Genomic DNA, 26,174 nt, shown 5'->3' with positions numbered 1-26,174 from the left:
ACCTCAGAGATGACCGTCTGGTGAAAGAAAATAGCTCTTTCTAGCTTTGGCCTAATTTACATTGTTGCCTGAGGTCTCCTAGGAAAGACAGCAGGGCCTTATCCTAATTTGTGGACTGGCTATCAGGATTTGGGGGTGGGGGGCAGAGAACACCGTGGAAAGTCAGGAAGGTGTGACAACCTTCAGTGCTTCTGAGAAATACATTAATTTTCTTTTTCACAGTGGATGTCACATAATGGTCAGTAGTGTTCAGGGGAATCTATACTCTAGATCCTATGAATGAGCCATGTCTCCTAATTCCCAGAATTCACTAGGCTAGTGTCATGGTGAGAATTCAAGGCCCCGGAGAAACCATAATTGGTACAGTAACACTGCAGCAGAGAAGACTCCAGCAAAGTAGATGGCGTGTGCCCCTTCTAACATTGCATCAACAAATGATCCAATGACTGTGACTGCAGGATCAGTGTGCACAGAAATTCTCAGGATCTCCATGTATGTGCACCTTTTGTGGCTGAGATCTTTGTCAAAGAAAATAAACTCTTGGTTTTGTGGATTCCCATAGTCTTTAGGGTATGTTCACTTAAAGGCCATTTCTACACAGATAGGAAAACAAGCAGAGAAAGGAGATCCCTTAGTTCCTCAATGTGGCTCTGTGGCCTAGCCAGCATTCCCATTGACTTTGAGATAGATTTAATTGCTCATAAATATTTGCTACCACTAAGGTAAGACTGCTCCTCCAAGGTCATTAGGAAAGAGATAGAGTCAATATAGGGCTACCAAACCTGGTTTTATGAAAAGAGTGAGAGATACAGGGTTTTGTGGGGGGTTTTGTGGGGTTTTGGAACTATCTTGTAGAACTTTATCCAGGTGTAGTTGTCATGCAATATAGTGCACCTATTTGAGGTGTACAGTTTAAGTTTTGCCATATGTATAAACCCACAAAACTGGATCATAATCATGATTGTGAACATGTCTATCACCCCTATTTTGCCTCATATAATTCTATAATCTGTCTTTTCTCTCTACAGGCAACCTTTGACTTACCTTCATTTATAGTAAATTAGTTTGCATTTTCTAGAATTTTATATGATCTGAGTCACAAAATGTTCAGATTTTTTTTCCTGGTTTCATGATTTGTAATTATTTTGAGATTCTTCAGTGATGCTTACATAATTATTTTGCTCTATTGCTGCATAATATCTTTAACGTGGATATACCATTTGTTTATCCACTCATCTGTTAAGGGCCCTTAGGTACCTCATCTTGGCATTGCAAATAAAGTTGCTAGAATATTTGTGCATAATTTAATATGTATATATGTATTTTTCCCTTCTCTTGTGTTATATCTCAAAGTAAAATGCCTGAGTCATAGGATAGGTGAATGTTTAACTTATTAAGAAACTACCAAGTGATCTAAAATGATTTTTTTTGGGATCCCTGGGTGATGCAGTGGTTTGGCGCCTGCCTTTGGCCCAGGGCACGATCCTGGAGACCTGGGATCGAATCCCACGTCGGGCTCCCGATGCATGGAGCCTGCTTCTCCCTCTGCCTATGTCTCTGCCTCTCTCTCTCTCTGTGACTATCATAAATAAATAAATAAAAAATTTAAAAAAATAAATAAAATTATTTTTTTGCTTTTGCATACCCACCAGGAGTGCATGAGTATTCCAGTTTTCACACTTTTGCCAGCGCATGGCATCAGTCTTTGCGTTCAGTCTTTCAAATTTACCCTTTTAACAAGCAAGAAGCAATTTTAACTGCAATCCCCTAAGGATTTATGATGTCAACAATTTTTTCTTCTGTTCATTTGTCATCTATGTATCTTCTTATATATATATGAATGTGGTGAGTTTTGACAGGATGTGCTCTGCTATGCTTATTAATTTACACCTGATCCCACCTCCACTAGAACTGAGGCCCTGCAGGATTCTCTGGTCATGAAATGTGGCTGCTCAGGGGTGCAGCTGCTCCTGCAAATAATATAGTGGTGGCTCAAATAGATAAAAGTTGACCTACCTTGTGATCCAGCAACTGCTCTATTGGGTATTTACCATATGACTACAAAACTACTAATTTTAAAGGAATGTATTCACCTCAGTATTTGCAGCACTATTAACTACATTAGCCAAAACATTGAAATCATGCATAAATAGAATAGAATCTAAATAGAATGAATGAAATAAATAGAAATGAATGAAATAAATAGAATGAAATCTAACCATATGCAAGTATGGCGATGGAGGTAGCAAGTATAAAGCTACGTGACATGAGTCAGTCAGAAAAAGACAAATACTGTACGATTTAAGTCTTATATTGAATTTTAGAAAGAAATCAAAGGAAAAAAGGGGGAAAATTGATACAAAGACCAAAAAATAGTCTCTACATTATAGAGATTAAACTGATGGTTATTACATGGAGGTAAGTGGGGGCCGGGTGACATATCAGATGGGGATTAGGAAGTGCACATGTCCTCATGGACACTGGACGATGAATGGAAATGATCAATAGCTCTATTGCACACCGGAAATGAATGTTACACTGGATGTCATCTCCATTTTAATTGACGTAAAAACTTTAAAATAACTACACCTTGAATTTGTATTTATTCTCCTGAATTTCATAGCATAATACAGGAGGCTTTTTCTATGAAACAAATCTGACGTTATTCATAGATTTGCTAATTTCCACTTCTGTGATGCTGAAATTGAATAATTAATCAAGAATGCAAATTCCTACTTATCTTCTATAGAGTGTCTTACTGAGAAATAGAATAATTCCTTAGTTTTTAAGGCTTGTTTTCCATTTTTAGAGTGGTTTGCCTTTTTAAAACTTGTGGATTTGGAATATCCTTGTGTTTTAAATTCCCCTTAATTGTCCTGCTGCATATTTGCTTCTTACAAGCGGATAGAAGAGAACATAGCACCTTTTAAACATTAACATATCATCTTTATCTCTACTCAACTCAATTATATCCATAAACCTGGAAGCTCTTGCAAAGATTCAGAGGATGTCCTATCAGGGATACGATTCTGGTTAGTTCCCGAGGTTGTGACCTTGGAAGGCCTGACCCACATGTCCATGCTGTGGAATCAATGAGGCTCATTTAGAGGCAGTTCAAGAAGAAATCATGTGGTGCAGATGCTTAACACTACTGCTTTTTACACTTCAAAAATTATAAGATTCTGAACATGTGATCTCTCTAAAATAAAAATATAAGCATTTGCAACAATGGACAAAGAAATTTCTATGATTGTAATTTTTTTAAGATTTCAGAATAATTTAATCATCATTCTGCACTCACATAGAAAGGGAGAAATTATGCTTCAAAAGATCATAACCTCCTGGAGACCCAGGATCAAATCCCACATCGGGCTCCCGGTGCTTGGAGCCTGCTTCTCCCTCTGCCTATGTCTCTGCCTCTCTCTCTCTCTCTCTCTCTGTGACTATCATAAATAATAAATAAAAGAAAAAAAAAGATCATAACCATTGGGATCTAGGTCTCAGTTTTTTGCACTTATAAAATTTATTACTAACCAGTAGATGACATTAATTAAGTAAAATGTGTTGATTATCATTATGGTGCCAGGTGGCCCGGACTTTGAAACACAGCTGCCACCTATGCCCACACCTCACAGGCAGCCTATCCAGATACACGATCTTCCACATCCTGCCTCTGTGGGGTCATCCTGAGCTCCTCAACCAGGCTAGTTCACACATGGTGCTGCTCCATCTGCAGGAATCATGGAAAGTGTCAGCTGGCATTCCCGTACACCTCCCGTTCCTCTGTAGGGAACAATATCAAGCTTGAGGATGCCTGTTTACCAGGAGCTGTACCCTAGTCTTCACCACCTGACACCATCCATGAATCCCAAAAGTGGCTCCTTGGACGAATTATCAGACAAATGGCAATCTCACTAGTGATTCAAACTGAGAATAGTTGGAAAAAAGTGTGGACATCATATCAGACTTTAGCTGCAACAGAAGAGGATCTTCATTTTCACTGTCAGACGACAGAGCAGAGGTTTATACCACAGAGTATGTCCCAGTAACCACTCTTCCCAGGAGAAGCAGTTCTCTACACCTTATTGAGAGAGGCTAAATTTAACATCCAATAGAACCCATGACAATACAACACCTGGAGGGAAAGAACTCACAAGTTTGAGGACATCAAGTAGATGGCAGGAACCTTGTGATACCTCAGATGAGGGACCTTCTGTGGACGGTCCTTGCTCTCATCACAGTCATCCTGAGGATAGTCATGGGTTCTGTTTGGACATCCTGGAACCAGTTTGTAGGGCTGTCTCCAACTTTCACTGATAGGTTTCCCGAATGATCCCATCAGAGCTGCAGAGAACCACATGCACACCAGGCTCAGGTGGCAATGACACCTTTAGTAAGTAGCTTTCCTTGTTACTGCAAATTCTCTCTCTGTCTCTTGGGGGTTTTCCATCCATCCATGTACATCCATCAGGGTTTAGTTAGACACACGAACCAGAAGGAGACCTGGATTTTATACAGGAAACTGGCTGCACCTGATCAGGAGGGTTTCCTTGCCCAGTTCACAGAGTGTAGCCACTCACAGATGTGGGGTCTTCAGTACCCCATATCTAGAGTCACGAGGTGAACAGAGAGTGAATGCCACTCTATCTCTGATGTTGCTATCCAGTGTCGCCCTCATAGTGGTAATATGAAATTCTCTAAAATTATCAAACATCTCATTCCTTTTTACCACATAAGTTATTAACCACAGATTCAAAGACTGCCTAGGAAAATACAGTCCAAAACCACATCTGCAAAAACTCAACTCCATCTCACATGGCATTCACCATGACACACCATGGATTCCCCCAAAATGACAACCCATAATGGCAATAACCTAAATCCCGACTTTACATAAAACAGATATTCCTCCGAAAATTAGAAAAATAGAACTAATATATGATACAGCAATTGTGGTACACGGTAGTTTTGCAGAAAACACAAAATAGTAATTCGAAGGGAAGCTTGCATCCCTTTATTTATGACAGCATTACTTGCAATAGTCAATTTATGAAGTAGACCAACTGTCCATTAATGATGAAAGGATACAGGGATGTGGGACATACATAAAGAAGAATGAAACCTTGACATTTACAGCAACAAGTACATAACTAGAGAGTGTAAAGTTAACTAAGTCAGAGCAAGACCAATACCATATGATTCAGTCATATACAAAATTCATGAAGCGAAACAATGAGCAAAGGAAAAAAATACACTGAATCAAACCAGGAAATGGACTCTTCAATATGGAAAACATATTGATGGTTAGTAAAGGGGAGGTGGGAGGGCCCGACAGACAAGCAGATCGGGATAAGGGAGAGCACTGGTCCTAAGGAGCAGTGGGGGATGGGTGGAAGTGTCATCACTATATTGTACACTCAATATTACACAGTGTGTTAACTACACTGGAGAACATGGTATTTCGATGGGGATTGCATTGAATGTGTAGACTTCTCTAAGTAGCATAGACATTTTAACAATATTTATTCTTCCATTCCATGGGCATGGAATTTTTCCATTTCCTTGTGTCTTCTTCAACTACTTCGGTAAGTGTTCTACACTTCTCAGAGTGCAAATCCTGTACCTTATGGGTGAGGTTTATTCCTAGGTATCTTATGGTTTTTGGAGCAATTATAAATATGATCTGTGCTTTGATTTCTGTTTCTTCTGCATCATGGTTAATGGAAAGATTTGGGATTAAATTTTGTGAGCTGATTTTACATCCTACAGGATTGCTGCATTCCTGTATCAGTTCTAGTAATTTGGGGGTTGAGTCTTTTGTGTTTCCTACATACACAGTCATGTCATTTGCAAAGAGTCAGAGTTTGACTTCTTCATGACCAATTTGGATGTCTTTTATTTTTGTTGTCTGCTTGCTGAGACTGGACATCCAGGTCTATGTTGTACAACAGTGGTGAGAGTGGATTCAGAGAAAGACAAATATCATATGATTTCACTCTTGTTAAATTTAAGAAATGAAACTGATGAACATAGAGGAGGAGGAAAATTAGATGAAAACAGAGAGGGAGACAAAACATGAGAGACACTCAACTCTAGGCAAGAAACTGAGGGTTAGCAGAGAGCAGACAGTGGGGAGATGGGTCACTGGTGATGGGCATGAGGATGGCACGTGATGTGATGAGCACTTGGTGTTTATGCAGCTGAGGAATCACTAAATTCTACGTCTGAAAATAAAAATACAATGAACGCATAATACACTACATAGTAATCAAGTGATATTAAGTACCTATGAAAGAAAAAAGATGATGTGATAGATGGATAGATGGATGGATAAATAGATGGATAGATAGATTGACAGATAGATACGATGCATCAATCATGCCATTTGCAACAACATGCATAGATCTAGAGGGTACTATGCTATGTGAAAAAAGTCATTCAGAAAAAGACAGAACACCGTATGATTTCACTCATAAGTGGAATTTAAGAAACAAAAAAAATGATCAAAGGGGAAAAGAGAAAGAAGCAAACCATCAAACAGACTACTAACACAGGGAACAACGTGAGAGTTACCAGAAGGGATGAGGGTGGGTAATTACAAATCGGATGGGAATGAAGGAGAACAGTATTCTGATGAGCACAAGTGATATATGGAGGTATTGAATCACTACATGCATACCTGTAACTAATATCACACAGTCTGTTAACTAACTGGCATGAAAATAAAAAGTAGTTATTTTTCTACATATTTTATGTTTTTATTTAAATGCAACTACCACAGAAATATTACATCATCAGTTTCATAAGGAGCATTCAATAATTCATCAGATTCATAAACACCCAGTGCTCATCACATCACGTGCCCACCTTATTGCCCATAACCCAGTTATCCCGTCCCCCCACTCCCTACAGTGGCCCTCACACTGGTTCTTATACTTAAGAATCTCTCACATTTTGTCTCTTTTTCTAATTTCTTCCCATTCTGTGTTACTCCTTCACTTATGAATCCCTGTGCTTTTTTAGATTCTGCATATGAGTTCAGTCATGAAAATTGTCTTTCTTTAATTGACTTATTTTTCTAAGTACAATATCCTCCATTTCCATCCATGTCAATGTAAATCATCAGATTTCATCCTTTTAAAATTTTATTTAAATTCAATTAGCAGACAAATACTAAATCATAAGTTTCAATGTTGTGTTCAGTAATTCCTCAGATGCCTATAACAGCCAGTGCTCATCTCATCACATGCCCTCCTTAATGCCCATCAACCAGTTACCTATCCCCCCCACCTCCCCTACAGTGACCCTCAGTTTTCTTACTCAGAGTTGAAAGTCTCTCATAGTTTGTCTCCTTCTCTGATTTCAGCTCATTCGTTTTCTCCATTGTCCCTTATGGTCTTCTGTACTATTGCTTATATTCCGTATATGAGTGAAACCATGTGATGATTGTCTTTCTCCAGTTGACTTATTTCATTTGGCATGATACTCTACTGTTTCCTTTACATTACTTTAAATGGTAGGTATTTATCATTTCTGATGGCTGAAGAATATTCTGTTCTGTGTATACCACACCATCTTTATCCATCCATCTGTTGGAAGACATGTAGGTTGTTTCCACAGTCTGACTATGGTGGATTTGGATGCTATGATGATTGGTGTGTAAGGGCCACATCACTACACTTCATCAGTATCATTGGAGTGAATACAGAGTCGTGCAGTTACTGGAAGAGAGGGTCCCTCTATTTTCAACTTTGACAGAAACCTCAATAATATTTTCCAGAGTGGATGGACCACCTTGCCTTCCCACCAACACTTCCCCTTCTCCACATCCTCATCAACATTTGTTGTCCCCTGTCTTGTTTATTTTAGCCATTCTCGCTGGTGTGAGGTGGTATCTCATTGTGGTTTTGATGTAATTTTCCCTGATGCCTTGTGACGAGGAGCATTTTTCAAGTCTCTGTTGACAATGGTTATACCTTGTGGAAAAAAGACTTTATGTCTTCTGCCCATTTCTTGACTAGATTATGTACTTTTGGCATGGTGATGTTCATAAGTTCTTTATAGATCTTGGATACTCGTCCTTTATCTGATATGTCATTTGCAAACAACTTCTCCCATTCATAAGGTTGCCTTTTAGTTTTGTTGAATGTTTCCTTTTGCTGTGAAGATGTTTTTATCCTGATGAAGTCCCAACAGTTCATTTAAGCTTTTCTTTTCTTATTCATTTAGAGAAGTGTCTGGTGAGAAGATGCTGCAGCCAAGGTCAAAAAGTTTGCTACCTCTATTCTCCTCTAGGAATTTGATGGATTTCTGGCTCATATTTGTCTTTCATTCACATTAAGTTTAATTTCTGTGTGATGTGAAAGACTGGTCATTTTATGCTTTTGCATGAGGCTGTCCAATTTTCCCACCCTATTTATTGAAAAGATTGTGCCTTTTTGCCACAGGATATTCCTGTCTGCTTTGTCAAATTTGAGTTGACTAAGGAGTTGAGGGTATATTGCTGGGTTCTCTCTAGTTACATTATGCATCTGTTTTTGTGCAATAAAATTTATTAATGGACAAAATACCAATATATGTGATTACTCACAGTTGACTCAGTATATACATAACTCTACATGGGATCCCTGGGTGGCGCAGCAGTTTGGCGCCTGCCTTTGGCCCAGGGCGCGATCCTGGAGACCCGGGATTGAATCCCACGTCAGGCTCCCGGTGCATGGAGCCTGCTTCTCCCTCTGCCTGTGTCTATGCCTCTCTCTCTCTCTCTCTGTGTGACTGTCATAAATAAAAAAAAAATTAAAAAAAACTCTACATGAAGTGATATTTAAAACTTTACCTGAAATGTATACATTTTATTATAATATTCATTATTTAAAAAACGCTATCTGCCAGTGTTACATACATGATTATATCATCTAGATATCTCATCTGCACTTCTCCAACTTCAAGGTCTAGGAACTGCACCCAGGATGAGCATAAGATGGATTCCCCCCATGTGATTCCAAGTCTCCCCCCTTTTGGAACACAAGGTTTTTCCAGGATCTCATAGCTGTTCACTATCCTCACCCAGCTCTTGTCCCAAACTCACAATATGATGCTTCATTCATAACAGTTTGCTTCTCAGGACACTGTAGGATGGTGCTTTCTGAAATTATTTTACCCTACTTTATCCCATGAGGGGACATTATCTTACTTTATCCCCAGGAGGAGATAATAGCTCATGGTTAGGGTAATAACCCTGGTCAGGGTTTTCTGAGGGACAGAGCCCATAGCACATTGGATCCCATGACTGAATAGGCTGAGAGGTCCATGATCTATGATATTGAGGTGGAGATCCAGAAAAGCCAGGGGAGTAATTTTCATCTGACTCTGCCCTATTCTTTCATTGGAGAACTTGGGGACATGCATGTGTAACTATCTCCAAGGCAGGAGGACTTGGATGTTCCAGATCATGCCTGCAGGCAGGAAGAATGATGGAAGTCTTCATGCTCCTGCCATTAATTCTATTCAGAACCACACAGGTGTCCCTTTATCTTTTTTAAAAGATTTTGTTTATTTATTCATGAGATAAAGATAGAGGCAGAAACAGGCAGAGGGAGAAGCAGGCTCCCTGCGGGGAGCCCCATGCAGGACTCAAACCTTGGACTCCAAGATGACCTGAGCCAAAAGCAGATGCTCAACTACTGAGCCACCCAGGCATCCTGAGTGTGTGTTGTTTAAATGCACCCAGTCCTTGTACAATGTTACAGCAGCCAGAACAGGGAATGACCCTAATGACACATGAACCCAAGTAATGATCCTCTGGCATTTCCCAAGTCGTGTCTCTGATGACACTGTGGGATTTGAATGGTACCATCTCCTTCCAGAGTTGTTTATGCTGACTGCTGTGAAGTGTGCGCCTCACCACTGGGAAAGACAATGGTCCCCCATGTCCTCAACTTAATACCCACCTATGTCTGTTACTCTCCGTCCAAAGACGAGGGAGGTTTCCATTGGTGAGTCCATTACCTAAAACCCTTAAATGTCTACAATAATTGTTTACCCTTTATCTATATGCTTATATGCAGTCCTTCTTCTAGAGGGTTTCTACACCATCCTGGTGGCATGACCTGGTATTGACAGTATCTCTCAGCTCTTCCATCTTATGTATAGTTTACACATGAACTCACTGGTAGTAAAGCTGTTACAGGAAGTGAAGTCCACTCATGGAAAGCGAGTCCCCTTGATGGCAGGAAATAAATCTTTGGTGAGATTAACCCCTTCTACTTATCATGAGAGGAAATCTATCCTCAGAATCAGAGTAGGGAACGTAGGGCTTAGAAGGCTCTGCAAACAACCCTTGTCAGTTCCTGACTCATTCACGGAGCCAAACCCAAATCCTGACCTTAAATATCCACAAACACAATGTCTATTTTCTTACAGACAGAAGGGCTGCCTCAGCGATCATAGTCTGGGTGTCATATTTTACATGGCTCATGTACATGGAAAATGAAATGCATCTCCCCTTAGATATGTCTTATGTTTGCTGAGTTATTAGATGAGGCAAACCAGAAAATCAGAAGATAAATCTTTCTGCTACAACAGGTTGAAGACCTACCCAGGGAAATTAGGCAATAAAAAAATAATAGAGGGAAGAAAAGTTATTTGTTTCCATATGATATTATCTGTTGCAGGGGCAATGTCTACAAACTCCACAAAGTCTAGGAATTAATTAAATATTTCAGGGAATATTCAGGATATAAAATCAACAAATACAACGATGATTCCACCCACTAACAAAAAATTATCTATAGAGGAGGGGCAAGATGGCGGAGGAGTAAGGTTCCCAAATCACCTGTCCCCACCAAATTACCTAGATAACCTTCAAATCATCCTGAAAATCTACTAATTCAGCCTGAGATTTAAAGAGAGAACAGCTAGAATGCTACAGAGAAGAGTTCGCGTTTCAATCAAGGTAGAAAGATGGGGGAAAAAATTAAAAAAACAAAAGGCATTCAAAGGGGAGGGGCCCTGCACCAGGCTAAGGCCTAGGGGAGTGCCCCCAGGACTGGAAAGCTCCATCCCAGAGAAGCAGGAGCTTCACAAATCTTCCCGGGCAGAAAGGCACTCGCAGGGAGTTAGAGCAATACCCCAGGAGGGCGGGTATGACTTCAGGATCCCTGGGACACTAACACAGCAACTGCGCAAGAGGGAGAGTGCGTTGAGCTCCCTAAAGGGCTGCAGCGCACACGGATTGACCCGGGAGCAGCTCAGAGGGGCTCCACGGCAGCTCTCCCCGGAAGGGGCTGCGTGGATATGGGAGCATCTCAGAGGGCTTGGGCGGTGGCTCCGAGGAGATGGGGCTGCGCAGCCAGGAGCGCAAATCCAACAGTGCAGGCCCATGAGCACTGGGCACCAGGGACACAGCCCAGGATCCGGCCTCCCCCCGGGATAGGCAGAGGCCAGGAGGGCCCAGGACAGCAAGGACGCTCCTGCCCTGAGCTGAGCAGAGCAGCGGCCCGGACCCCAGAGCATCCAGGCCCCTGCAGACTGAGAGCTCCATAGTTACTGCTGGAGCTGACTCCAGGGCTCCAGAGCTGGCCGCCACCACTGTGGTTGTTGCTCCTGGGGCCTCATGGGGTAAACAACGCCCACTGAGCCCTGCACCAGGCAGGAGGCAGAGCAGCTCCCCCAAGTGCTAACACCTGAAAATCAGTACAACAAGCACCTCCCCCAGGAGACCAACTAGATGGACAAGTTCCAAGGGAAGTCAAGGGACTTAAAGTATACAGAATCAGAAGATACTCCCCTGTGGGGTTGTTTTTTTTTTTTCCTTTTTGATTTCTGTTTGCTTCCCCCACCCTTTTTTCCCTTTATTACTTTTTCTTTTTCTTCTCTTTTTTTCCTTTTTTCTTGCTTTTTTATTTTTCTTTTTCTCTTTTCTTTCCTTCTTCTCTACTCTCTTTTTCTCCTTTTCCCGATACAACTAGTTTTTGGCCACTCTGCACTGAGCAAAATGACTAGAAAGAAAACCTCACCTCAAAAGAAAAAATCAGAAACAGTCCTCTCTTCCACAGAATTACAAAATCTGGATTACAATTCAATGTCAGAAAGCCAATTCAGAAGCCCTATTGTACAGCTACTGGTGGCACTAGAAAAAAGCATAAAGGACTCAAGAGACTTCATGACTGAAGAATTTAGATCTAATCAGGAAGAAATTAAAAATCAATTGAAACAGATGCAACCCAACCTAGAAGTCCTAACAACGAGGGTTAACAAGGTGGAAGAACAAGTGAGTGACATAGAAGATAAGTTGATGGCAAAAAGGGAAACTGAAGGAAAAAGAGACAAACAATTAAAATACCTTGAAGATAGATTAAGGGAAATAAACGACAGCCTGAGGAAGAAAAACATACATTTAATTGCAGTTCCCGAGGGCGCCAAAAGGGACAGAGGTCCAGGATATGTATTTGAACAAATCCTAGCTGAAAACTTTCCTAATCTGGAAGGGAAACAGGCATTCAGATCCAGGAAATAGAAAGATGCCCCCCTAAAATCAACAAACACCGTTCAACACCTCGACATTTAATAGTGAAGCTTGCAAATTCCAAAGATAAAGAGAAGATCCTTAAAGCAGCAAGAGACAAGAAATCCCTGACTTTTATGGGAAGGAGTATTAGGGTAACAGCAGACCTCTCCACAGAGAGGTCTTCTAAACACAAGATCTCCAAAGAAGAGAGCTTTAAATGATACACTGGACCAGATGGATTTCACAGATATCTACAGAACTTTATATCCAAACTCAACTGAATACATATTCTTCTAAAGTGCACATGGAACTTTCTCCAGAATGGACCACATACTGGGTAAAAAATCAGGTCTGAACTGAAACCAAAAGATTGGGATCGTCCCCTACATATTCTCAGCACATAATGCCTTGAACTTAGAACTAAATCACAAAAAGTTTGGAAGTACTTCAAACACGTAGAGGTTAAGGACCATCTTGTTAAAAGATGAAAGGGTCAACCAGGAAATTAAGAAAGAACTTAAAATATTCATGGAAACTAATGAGAATGAAGATACAACCATTCAAAATCTTTGGGATACAACAAAAGCAGTCCTGAGGGGGAAATGCATCACAATACAAGTATCCATCCAAAAACTGGAAAGAACTCAAACAGAAAAGCTAACCTTACAGCTAAAGGAGGTAGAGAAAAACAGCACATAGACCCAACGCCCTGCAGAAGAAGAGAATTAATAAAGATTCGAGCAGAACTCAACAAAATCGAGACCAGAAGAACTGTGGAACAGATCAACAAAACCAGGAGTTGGTTCTATGAAAGAATTAATAATATATGGGATCCCTTGGTGGTGCTGCAGTTCAGTGCCTGTCTTTGGCCCAGAGCGCGATGCTGGAGACATGAGATCGAGTCCCACATCGGGCTCCTGGTGCATGGAACCTGCTTCTCCCTCTGCCTGTGTCTCTCCCTCTCTCTCTCTCTTCCTCTGTGTGACTATCATAAATAAAGAAAAGAATTAATAAGATAGATAAACAATTAGCCAGCCTTATTAAAAGAAGAGACAAGACTCGAATTAATAAAATCATCAATGAGAAAGGAGAGATCACTACCAACACCCAGGAAATACAAACGATTTTAAAAACATACTATGAAGAGCTATATGCCAATAAATTAGGCAATCTAGAAGACATGGATGCATTCCTGGAAAGCCACAAACTACCAAAACTGGAACAGGAAGAAATAGAAAACCTGAACAGGCCAAAAACCAGGGAGGAAATTGAAGCAGTCATCAAAAACCTCCCAAGACACAAAAGTCCAGGGCCAGATGGCTTCCCAGGGGAATTCTATCAAACGTTTAAAGAAGAAACCATACCTATTCTACTAAAGCTGTTTGGAAAGATAGAAAGAGATGGAGTACTACCAAATTTGTTCTATGAAGCTAGCATCACCTCAATTCCAAAACCAGAAAAAGACCCCACCAAAAAGGAGAATTATAGACCAATATCCCTGATGAACATGGATGCAAAAATTCTCAACGAGATACTAACCAATAGGATCCAACAATACATTAAGAAAATTATTCACCATGACCAAGTAGGATTTATTCCCGGGACACAAGGCTGGTTCAACACTCGTAATACAATCAATGTGATTCATCATATCAGCAAGAGAAAAACCAAGAACCATATGATCCTATCACTAGTTGCAGAGAAAGTATTTGTCACAATACAGCATCCATTACTGATCAAAACTCTTCAGAGTGTAGGGAGACAGGGAAGATTCCTCAACGTCTTAAAAGTCATCTACGAAAAGCTCACAGCGAATATCATTCTCAATGGGGAAGCACTGGGAGCCTTTCCCATAAGATTGGGAATGAAAGAGGGATGTGCACTCTCACCACTGCTATTCAACATAGTACTAGAAGTCCTAGCCTTAGCAATCAGACAACAAAAAGACATTAAAGGCATTCAAATTGGCAAAGATGTCAAATTCTCCCTCTTCGCGGATGACATGATACTCTACATAGAAAACCCAAAAGCCTCCATCCCCGGATTCCTAGTACTCATACAACAATTTGGCAGTGTGGCAGGATACAAAATCAATGCCCAGAAATCAGTGGCATTTCTATACACTAACAATGAGACTGAAGAAAGAGAAATTAAGGAGTCAATCCCATTTACAATTGCACCCCAAAGCATAAGATACCTAGGAATAAACCTAACCAAAGAGGTAAAGGATCTATACCCTAAAACCTATAGAACACTTCTGAAAGGAATTGAGGAAGACACAAAGAGATGGAAAAATATTCCATGCTCATAGACTGGCAGAATGAATATTGTGAAAATGTCAATGTTCCCAGAGCAATTTACAGGTTTATTGAAATCCCTATCAAAATATCAAGGACTTTCTTCAGAGAGTTAGAACAAATTATTTTAAGATTTGTGTGGAATCAGAAAAGACCCCAAAGAGACAGGGGAATTTCAAAAAGGAAAACCATAGCTGGGGGCATCACAATGCCAGATTTCAGGTTGGACTACAAAGCTGTGGTCATCATGACAGTGTGGTACTGGCACAAAAATAGACACATAGATCAATGGAACAGAACAGAGAACCCAGAAGTGGACCCTGAACTTTATGGTCAACTAATATTTGATAAAGGAGGAAAGACTATCCACGGGAAGAAAGACAGTGTCTTCAATAAGTGGTGTTGGGAAATCCACATGCAGAAGAATGAAACTAGACAACTCCCTTTCACCATACACAAAGATAAACTCAAAATGGTTGAAAGATCTAAATGTGAGACAAGATTCCATCAAAATCCTAGAGGAGAACACAGGCAACACCCTTTTTGAACTCGGCCACAGTAACTTCTTGCAAGATACATCCACGAAGGCAAAAGAAACAAAAGCAAAAATGAACTATTGGGACTTCATCAAGATAAGAAGCTTTTGCACAGCAAAGGATACAGTCAACAAAACTAAAAGACAACCTACAGAATGGGAGAAGATATTTGCAAATGACGTAACAGATAAAGGGCTAGTTTCCAAGATCTATAAAGAACTTATTAAACTCAACAGCAAAGAAACAATCCAATTATGAAATTGGCAAAAGACATGAACAGAAATCTCACAGAGGAAGACATAGACATGGCCAACATTCACATGAGTAAATGCTCTGCATCACTTGCCATCAGGGAAATACAAATCAAAACCACAATGAGATACCCCCTCACACCAGTGAGAATGGGAAAAATTAACAAGGCAGGAAACAACAAATGTTGGAGAGGATGCGGAGAAAAGGGAACCCTCTTACACTGTTGGTGGGAATGTGAACTGGTGCAGCCACTCTGGAAAACTGTGTGGAAGTTCCTCAAAGAGTTAAAAATAGTCTGGCCCTATGATCCAGGAATTGCACTGTTGGGGATTTACCCCAAAGATACAGATGCAATGAAACGTCGGGACACCTGCACCCTAATGTTTCTAGCAGCAATGTCCACAATCGCCAAACTGTGGAAGGAGCCTCGGTGTCCATCAAAAGATGAATGGATAAAGAAGATGTGGTTTATGTATACGATGGCACATTACTCAGCCATTAGAAATGACAAATACCCACCATTTTCTTCAACATGGATGGAACTGGAGGGTATTATGCTGAGTGAAATAAGTCAGTCGGAGAAGAACAAACATTATATGTTCTCATACATTTGGGGAATATAAATACTAGTGAAAGCGAATAGAAGGGAAGGGAGAAAAATGGGTAGGAAATATCAGAAAGGGAGACAGCACATGAAGACTCCTTACTCTGGGAAATGAACTAGGGTTGGTGGAAGGGGAGGAGGGCAGGGGGTGAGGGTGAATGGGTGACGGGCACTGAGGGGTCACTTGATGGGATGAGCACTGGGTGTTATTCTGTATGTTGGAAAATTGAACACCAATAAAAAATAAATTTATTTAAAAAAATACATAATCACCTTTTAGTACTACTAAAAAAGAAAGAATTGCCTGCAAATGTAATGTAATTCTTGTTTACTTCTTGAAAAGAATAAAATCTACCTCTGGATCTGACTATATACTCAGGGGACATGCAAATATGGCCCTCCTACACTGATTAAATCAGCCTAGCCCCGACCCTGCAGCTGGGAGAAGAGCACCAGCCCCAGGATCCCCCAGTGACCTCATTCAGTGATCAAGGGAGAACACAGGCAACTCCCCATTGAGTCTGGGCTCAGATGGCTTTTCCTTGTTGCTATTTTACAAGGTAATTCAAGGAGAACAAGGGACCATGAGTATGTGAGTGGTGAGTGAGAGAAACAGGGGATGTGGGATCGTTTCCTGAACAGAATGTCTTGTGTCTGCAGGTGTCCAGGGTGAGGTGCAGCTGGTGGAGTCTGGGGGAGACCTGGTGAAGCCTGTGGCATCCTTGAGACTGTCCTGTGTGGCTTCTGGATTCACCTTCAGTAACTATGCCATGAGCTGGGTCCACCAGGCTCCAGGGAAAGGGCTGCAGTGGGTTGCAGAAATTAGCCATAGTGGAAGGAGCACAGGCTACACCGACGCTATGAAGGGCCGATTCACCATCACCAGAGACAACGCCAAGAACATGCCGTATCTGAAGATGAACAGCCTGACAGCCAAGGACATGGCCATGTATTACTGTGCGAGGGACACAGTGAGGGGACAGCAGTGTGAGCCCAGACACAAACCTCCCTGTAGAAGGGGACCGGCACCACCAGGGGGTGCACAGTCCTCACCACTTCTGTCTTGAAGGCCCAGGAGCAGGTGCAGATGGAGGCTCTGGGCAGGTTTCCTGTTAGGGTCTGGGCTTCCTCTCCAAGGAGCAGTTTCCCCCAGGGAGTCTCTCTGGGCAAGGAATTTGTGCTTAACTATCCAGTTTCTGATTTTTAAACTTAGATTCTTTAGGAAATAGCTACTTTATATACAGAGAAGACAGATTTGCTTACACTTATTTACTATTCCCCTAAATATGAAAAATATACAAATATCTCCAAGTATCTCAAGGACTAGAAGAATCCGGGGATCCCTGGGTGGTTCTGTGTTTTAGCATCTGCCTTCAGCCTAGGGCATGATCCTGGAGTCCCAAGTTCAACTCCCACATCAAGCTCCCTGTATAGACCCTGCTTCTCTGTTTGCCTGTGTCACTACCTCTTCTCTCTCTCTGTCTCTCATGAATAAAATCTTTTAAAAGAGAGGGACCTACAATCCATGTGTGAAAAAAAAAATACCTGACGTAGTGGTATATGAGAAGTATGATCAGAGAGAAGTAGCAAAAATTATATGATTATAGAAGTAGACCGACGCCTCACCCAGAATATGAAGTGGAATCTATCTCACTCCAAGTTATCAGCTGATTCTGAAGGTCTTGTGTGTCCTTGTTCAAGGACCAGAAGCTTCCATTGGTTCTATGAAGATCCTCGGGGTGAGGAGCTCAATTGGAGGAGCCTTCCACTTCCAGGATATAAATCATTGATCTTTCAGGTGCTGATATCAGCCCACTGTGTGTGACCTCTACCTTCCCCATGTTGAAATCTATCGCCCATGTGATAGGAGGAGTTGGTGTGGTCCAAGGGGAGCACTTAGGTCAGGAGGGTACAGCCTCATGATAGGACTTATACACCAGGACTGGGAAAGCTCACTGCCCCATGGCCCAATGTGAGTTTATGAGGAAAGGATGTGGTAGGACGTGGGCACTCTCTAGACACCACATCTGCCTTTACCTGGACGTCAGGCTTCCTAGTATCCAGAACTGTGGGAATGAGTGTCATTGTTTAATCCACGCAGACCAAGTATGATGTTCCAGCAGGGGGAACAGGCTAAGATATTAGTGACACGAGAATCCAAGCCCTGATGATATGGTCTTTTCTGCTGCATCTGTTGTGGTAAGTCCCTGATAAGTTCCATCCATGGGGTCAAGGGTGGATTTCTCACATGTTCACACCTACAGGGAGAATGAACCTATGGACACTTCTAGGACTCTGTGAACACACCCAGTGGACACACGGAGGAGAACCTTTACACAGGGAGTGACGGGCCCGGGTTATTGTGGAACTTTAGTGTAAGGATGATGATTTATCAACCTTTCCATGGGATGGGGATGTGCTGACCCTGTGGGACCTGAGTCTGAGCATCACTGTCCAGATGCTGTTAGACCGATGGCTGTGAGGGTCGGGACAGCAGTTCCCTTCCTGCTTTCAGGATTCCTTCTTTGTCTGCATATTTTGTGAGATTGACTATGAAATGCCTTGGAGAAGGTCGAATTTGTTGAATTTCATGAGAGTATCTGTGCTTCCTGGATGTTGAGGTCTCTGTCCTTCTGATTCGGGGGATTTTCAGGAATTATTTGATTGAATAAACCTGCCATCATTTCTCGGTCTTCATTTTCTGGGCCTCCTGTCAAAGGAATATTACTGTTTCATATGTCACTGAGTTCCCTATGTCTACATTTAGGGACAATTACTTTGTTTCCCTCTACTGTTCTGTCATGATTTTCCACCATATTATCTTCTATTTCCCCAATATGCTGTTCTTTCATTCGTCCTCTTTTTTCCATGCATTTGGGACAGCATTTCTGTAATAGCATTTTTAATTTTGGGCTGACAAGGGCTTACTTCTTTTATATCTACAATAAGTGATTCTCAACTGTCTTCAATGTATGCTCAATCCCAGTTGTATCTTTAAAAATATTGTTTTAGATTCCAGCCTGCTTTATCATCTAAGCACCTTTAACCAGCCATATACTCAAGTGGATGGATTCCTATGATGAATTCATAGAACAAAATGAAAGCTACAAATTAAAAAACTGTAACAGGAAGAAATAGAAAACCTGAACAGGACAATAACCAGGGAAGAAATTGAAGCAGGCATCAAAAACCTCCCATGACACAAATGTCCAGGGCCAGATGGCTTCCCAGGGAAATTCTATCAAACGTTTAAAGAAGAAACCCTAAGTATTCTCCTCAAGCTGTTCAGAAAGATAGAAAAGGATGGAAAACTTCCAAACTCATTCTATGAGGCCAGCATCACCTTGAATGCATAAGCAGACAATGGCCCCACCAAAAAGGAGAATTATAGACCAATATCCCTGATGAACATGGATGCAAAAATTCTCAGCAAGATACTACCCAATAGGGTCCAACAACACATCAAGATGATTATTCACCATGACCAAGTGGGATTTATCCTCAGGATGCAAGGCTGATTCAACACTCATAAATCAATCAATGTGATTGATCATATAAGCAAGAGAAAAAACAAGAACCATAGGATCCTCTCAATAGATGCAGAGAAAGCATTTGACAAAATAGAGCATCCATTCCTGATCAAAACTCTTCAGAGTGTAGGGAGAGAGGGAACATTCCTCAGCATCTTAAAGCCATCTACAAAAAGCCCACAGCAAATATCATTCTCGATAGGGAAACACTGGGAACCTTTCCCCTAAGATCAGGAATGAAAGAGGGATGTGCACTCTCACCACTGCTATTCAACATAGTCCTGGAAATCCTATCCTCGGCATTGAGGCAACAAAAAGAAATAAAAGGCATTCAAATTGGCAAAGAGGTCAAACTTTCCCTCTTTGCAGATGACATGACACTATACATAGAAAACCCAAAAGATTCCACCCCAAGATTGCTAGAACTCATACAACAATTTGGTAGCCTGGCAGGATACAAAATCAATGCCCCCAAATCACTGGCATTTCTATACACTAACAATGAGACTGAAGAAAGAGAAGTTAAGGAGTCAATCCCATTTACAATTGCACCCAAAAGCATAAGATACCTAGGAATAAACCTAACCAAAGAGGTAAAGGATCTATACCCTAAAACGTATAGAACACTTCTGAAAGGAATTGAGGAAGACACAAAGAGATGGAAAAATATTCCCTGCTCATGGATTGGAAGAGTTAAAATTGTGAAAATGAGCATGATACCAAGAGCAATTTACACAGTCTATGTGATCCCTATCATGGGAAATGCCATGGACTTTCTTCAGATATTTCTATACACTAACAATGAGACTGAAGAAAGAGAAGTTAAGGAGTCAATCCCATTTACAATTGCACCCAAAAGCATAAGATACCTAGGAATAAACCTAACCAAAGAGGTAAAGGATCTATACCCTCAAAACTATAGAGCACTTCTGAAAGAAATTGAGGAAGACACAAAGAGATGGAAAAATATTCCATGCTCATGGATTGGCAGAATTAATATTGTGAAAATGTCAATGTTACCCAGGGCAATATACACGTTTAATGCAATCCCTATCAAAATACCATGGACTTTCTTCTTCAGATATTTGGAACAAATTATCTTAAGATTTGTGTGGAGTCAGAAAAGACCCCTAATAGCCAGGGAAATTAAAAAAAAAAAAGCCAGAGCCGGGGGCACCAAAATGCCTGATATCAAGGTGTATTACAAAGCTGTGATCATGAAGACAGTGTGGTCATAGCACAAAAACAAACACATAGATCAATGGAACAGAATAGAGAATCCAGAAATGGGCCCTAAACTTTATGTTCAACTAATATTTGACAAATCAGGAAAGACTATTCACTGGAAAAATGAAAGTCTCTTCAATAAATGGCGCTGGAAAATAGGACATCCACGTGATCTGAGATGCACTAGGTTTACTATGGAAATATCTGTGCCCTGACAGCCTCACCAACACCTGCACACCTTCCCTCCAGAAGCCCTTGACAGTATGGTACTCAACATGTACTGCAGCTGGAGAATTATCTTCTTGCTGGCACTGGCCACAGGTAAAGTACAACCCAGTTTCTATGCTGAGGAGAGGATTAGGGCCAGTCAGGATGACTTAATACCCTCCTGTTCCTCTCCACAGGTGTGCATTCTGAGGTCCAGCTGGTGCAGTCTGGGGCTGAGGTGAAGAAGCTAGGGGCATCAGTGATAGTCCCCTGCAAGACATCTGGATACAGCTTCACTGACTACATTTTGGAATGGGTATGACAGGCTCCAGGACCAGGGCTTGAGTGGATGGGATGGATTGGTCCTGAAGATGGTGAGACAAAGTATGTGCAGAAGTTCCAGGCAGAGTCACCCTGATGGCAGACACAACCACAAGCACAGCCAACATGGAGCTGACCAGTCTGAGAGCTGAGGACACAGCTATGTACTACTGTGTGAGACAGTGTGAGAACCCACACTGTGGGAGTGTCAGAAACCCTGGTGAGATGACAGCTGTGCTGCTGGGTTGAGGAGGTGACAGGGACAAGGGTACTCCTGACTTCCTCACAGCAATGAGTCAGGATATTGGGACCAATATACTGCTTTTGTGTGCACACCATTCTCACTAGGAAGCTTTGAATCAACAGCTACACTGAAAGAATGATGGAGGTTAAACACTTTGCATAAAAGACAAAGGTATTAATTTTTGTAGTGGGGATATTTGCACCCTTATGTGGACAGAAGTAGAAAAGTTCCTTAAGGCATCATCTGGGAAGAGTTGAGAGGTGTTGGGCTGCAGACACTAGGACTGGAGATTTCTCCCTAACAAATTCGTAACTTCTGCTATTTTTGAAATGTGACAATGTGCTTGTGCAAAGGAAATGATGTGGATACTGTGGATGGATTTCTCCATCCCACTCTCTGAGCATCACATCCATAACATTCTGTCAGGACAGTCATGAAGTCATGGTCACAAGGCCTGGACTGACAGGTGTTCCAGATTACAGCTCAGTCTACATCAACACATCATCCTGACAGTTCCCCCTTCAGTGCTGAATTCCTAAAGAGGATCCTCCCCACCCAGCCCAGCCAATGAGTATCCTTGTAAATCTTTCTAAAATCATCACCCCAAATTCCCACACCTCATCATTTCAAACACATGTGGGCAGAACTCTAGGTGTGATTCCCCTGGAAAAGTCTACTGTAAACATGAGGACTCATGATACTCAAAAAAATCTTATCTGATTCTAAAATGCCTGCTGTACCCCATAAGGAACACCACCTATAGACTCTCCCAGTGCAGGGATTACATGGAGGGAATGCAGGAGAGGACAGTAGTTTCTAAGAAAAATTAGGAAACAATTAGTTTCTGATGCCAAGGAATCTCTCTTCTTCAAGGACCTACACTACTCTGCCCTTGGGGATTCTATCCCTTACAGGTTTTGTGCCAATGGGTGGACATGTGTGTTTACCAGCATGCACTTTGGTAGAAGAATTAGGGGAGCCCATGGTCATCTTTCAGGTTATCCTGTATCTTTCCCAGTCAGCCCAATGTTGGAGTGATCCTACCTCTACAACTTCCTAAACACTGTGTGGTGCTCTGCTGCATGAGCAGGGATTCATTGCACATGGAGAAGATCATACCACAGCCACACACCAACACTGGAAATAATCGCATTCTATTGAAGGCATGAAGTCCCTAACTTTCACAAATTCTGCTGATTAGTCTGGCCACCATGCAGGTATTTGTCTACCATGATACTGTTCTAGAATTGTTCATGGTCAGCATGTAATTCTACATAGTGATGTGGACAATCTCGATGGAGGAATTCTCCAGGACCTGACTTGAAATGGGAGCATATCCAGTGCATAAGCAGAGTGAAGATGAGGGTAAAACATATTACCAGGCTGCTGTTCCCCATGTTTCCCCCAACTCCAGCTGCACAGGGCCCCTGCTCAGTCATGGGCTGGTGAGGTGGGATGGGTAGACGTGTGGACACCTGTGTCTCAAATCTGACTGTGCACATCAAGATATCAATCAACTACTGTTAACAAAACATAAACATCATGCACATATCTCCAGAACATTAAAGGCTCACTGTTCCTCCTACACAGATTCAGTCCCCATGCTGCAGGACCCTACGTCTCATCACATGAGTCAGGACATTGATGAAGATTGAAATATACTCAAATCCACCTCCTCACAGTTGAAAAGACTAGCACTGGTTTTAGGACAGTGACATTTGTATCCCTGCCTGGGCAACCTGTGCTCCTCAACCCTGCTGCTGACTATCATTTCCTGTGAGTGCTTGTGTCAGGGGCTCCCTCAGGGTAAAAGATTCCTTTCCCCATCCTGTGATGTCTTTCTCCATTGGGGAAGCTCCCAGATCACCCTGAAGGAGTCTGGTTCTGGGCTGGGGAAAACCAGGAAATGCTTACACTCACCTGCTTCTTCTCTGGGTTTTCACTGAGCACATCAGTGTGATGTCACAAGGGTCCATCATCCTCCAGGGGAAGGCACTAGAGCAAATGCCAATGTCTGGTGAGTGGATGCTAAGTATTATAACCTGTCTCTGAAGAACAGCAAGATGTATAGAAAGTATAACATCTGGAGAGATAAATGTTGCTGTTTCACACCAGAACCACATCTATTCAACCTGATTAACAACCAGCCTGATTGAGATACAGCAGAGCATCTGTCACGAAATTACAAGTTCAAGTTTGAGCATGAGAACAGAATGGCTACAGTTAAAGAAAACAGCACCATGCAAATCAATTGCCAGTCTATATTCATTTATATATTAAAAAGCAACACTGAATCAATAGAGACCAATTAGGGAACAGATAAACACTGAGGAAACAAGGAAAAAAAACACAAGAGTTTTCAATATATTGTCAATGGAGAAGCTATTCAGAGGCAATCATTAATCATGAAATTAGAATGCTATAGATAAAAAATCAATATGCATAACACCAGATATTAGGAATACATTTTGTGAAAATCAACTATATTTTTCTGCTCATGTACTTATCAAGATAATGAAAGACAAGATATGGACCAAGGGAAAACATACACAAATTTCATAACAAAGAACTTTCACCTGAGTATCATAAGAACCCTCAAAACTCAATAGAAAAACAACATTCATCTATAAAACAGGCAGAGCTTTGTGTGGACATGTTATACAGGAGGGTACAGACACATGAAGCAAGCACAATAGAGGACACTTCCCACCAGAATCTGTCAGGGAAGTTCACATCAACCACAATGAGATGCCTTATACACTCATCAAAGGGGCTCAGGTGTGAAAGAAGCACTGACCAGAACATCCCGGGGAGCATACAGGACACCTGGGTTTCAACCCTGCAAGTAGGAAGGAAAAGTAAAATAGAAGCTCTGAAAAAATCATTTTTTTCTCTTCCTTCTGAAATTAAAGGTGGATAACCTACCACGTGACCTGGAAATCCCACTCCTCATTGGTTGCTGCAGAATAATGAACCCCATGTTCATGTAAAAATGGCATGTGAGGATTTATAGTGTCTTCATTTCTGTTAGAAGTCTATAATACCCCTAAAACCTTCATGATTTAAAAAATAATCCCAGTAGAAAACATCCATCAATGGGACAGGATTCTGCGATAAGACACCGCGCTATTGATGCACCCATCATCCCAGGGGAACCTGGAAGATGATGTTCCATGAAGGTCAGCAGTCTCAGAGATGACAGACCATGCAGCCTGGGGCATTCGTACAACCAGGCCAGGGTCACAGTGGTTTGGATGGGCTTTCTTTACTTCTCACTTCCCCAACCCCAGATGATGGGCTCCTCTGCATCAGGCTGCATGCTGCCCTCCAGTGCACAATGTCCTCAGGTACAGAGGCTTCACAGACTGACCCAAACCACCTCAGTTCCTCTGATGGGGAATTCTTGAGACCAGAGTCTATTATGTGTTCTGACAGCAACAGTCCCATCCAGCGTCTCCAGATCACGCTCTCTCCTGTAAGCGACCAGGACAAGGTTACGACACCTGCACTGAGTCCAACCATCTCCTGTGACTGCCTCACCCTAAAACCTGAGGCATCTACCTTCCCCTCACTCAACTGGAAATGATGTCATGTGTTTGGGAACAGAACCAAGGTCAGATTTTTAATCAACTGTCCACAAAAGGACCCAACATTATTTGTTTTCTATAGAGAAATAGATAGAGAGGGACACCTTAGTGGTTCAGCGGATGGGGATAAGCCTTTCGTTCAGGGCATTGTCCTGGGGTCCTGGGACCAATCCCATGTCGGGATCCCTGCATGGAGCCTATTTCTCCCTCTGCCTGTGTCTCTGCCTCTCTCTCTCTCACTGTATCTCTGATGAATAAATTTTAAAAAAGAAATAGATATAGAGGAACTAGTCTTGATTTAAAAAATTATATATGTATATGTAATATATGTTATTTTTTAAATAATAAATTTATTTTCATTGGTGTTAAATTTGCCAACATACATAATAACACCCAAGGCTCATCCCGTAAAGTGCCCCCTTCAGTCCCCGTCACCCATTCACCCCCACCCCGGCCCTCCTCCCCTTCCACCACCCTAGTTCATTTCCCAGAGTTAGGGGTCTTCATGTTCTGTCTCCCTTTCTGATATTTCCCCATTTCTTCTCTCTTCCCTTCTATTCCCTTTCACTATTATTTATATTCCCCAAATGAATGAGACCATAGAGAGTTTGTCCTTCTCCAATTGACTTACTTCACTCAGCATAATACCCTCAAGTTCCATCCACGTCGAAGAAAATGGTGGATATTTGTCGTTTCTAATGGCTGAGTAATATTCCATTGTATACATAAACCACATCTTCTTTATCCATTCATCTTTCGATGGACACCAAGTCTCCTTCCACAGTTTGGCTAATGTGGACATTGCTGCTAGAAATATTGGGGTGCAGGTGTCCTGGCATTTCATTGCATCTGTATCTTTGG

At 41.7% G+C, this 26,174-nt stretch overlaps 1 gene segment (V, D, J or C); it reads left to right on the top strand.

Moving 5' to 3' along the window:
• Nucleotides 1-16,672: 16,672 nt before the first annotated feature.
• Nucleotides 16,673-21,483, top strand: LOC125755515 (immunoglobulin heavy variable 3-23-like; the record flags this gene model as incomplete). The annotated part of the segment is given in 4 exon segments: nt 16,673-16,757; nt 16,858-17,168; nt 21,173-21,275; nt 21,359-21,483. Coding segments are annotated over 4 exon segments (624 nt in total), but the record flags the coding sequence as incomplete, so codon positions are not given.
• Between the last annotated feature and the right edge of the window lie 4,691 nt (nt 21,484-26,174).

The sequence above is a fragment of the Canis lupus genome, chromosome 8, assembly GCF_003254725.2.
Source record: "Canis lupus dingo isolate Sandy chromosome 8, ASM325472v2, whole genome shotgun sequence".
Taxonomy (NCBI): domain Eukaryota; kingdom Metazoa; phylum Chordata; class Mammalia; order Carnivora; family Canidae; genus Canis; species Canis lupus.
This window is presented reverse-complemented; position numbering and strand designations above follow the sequence as displayed.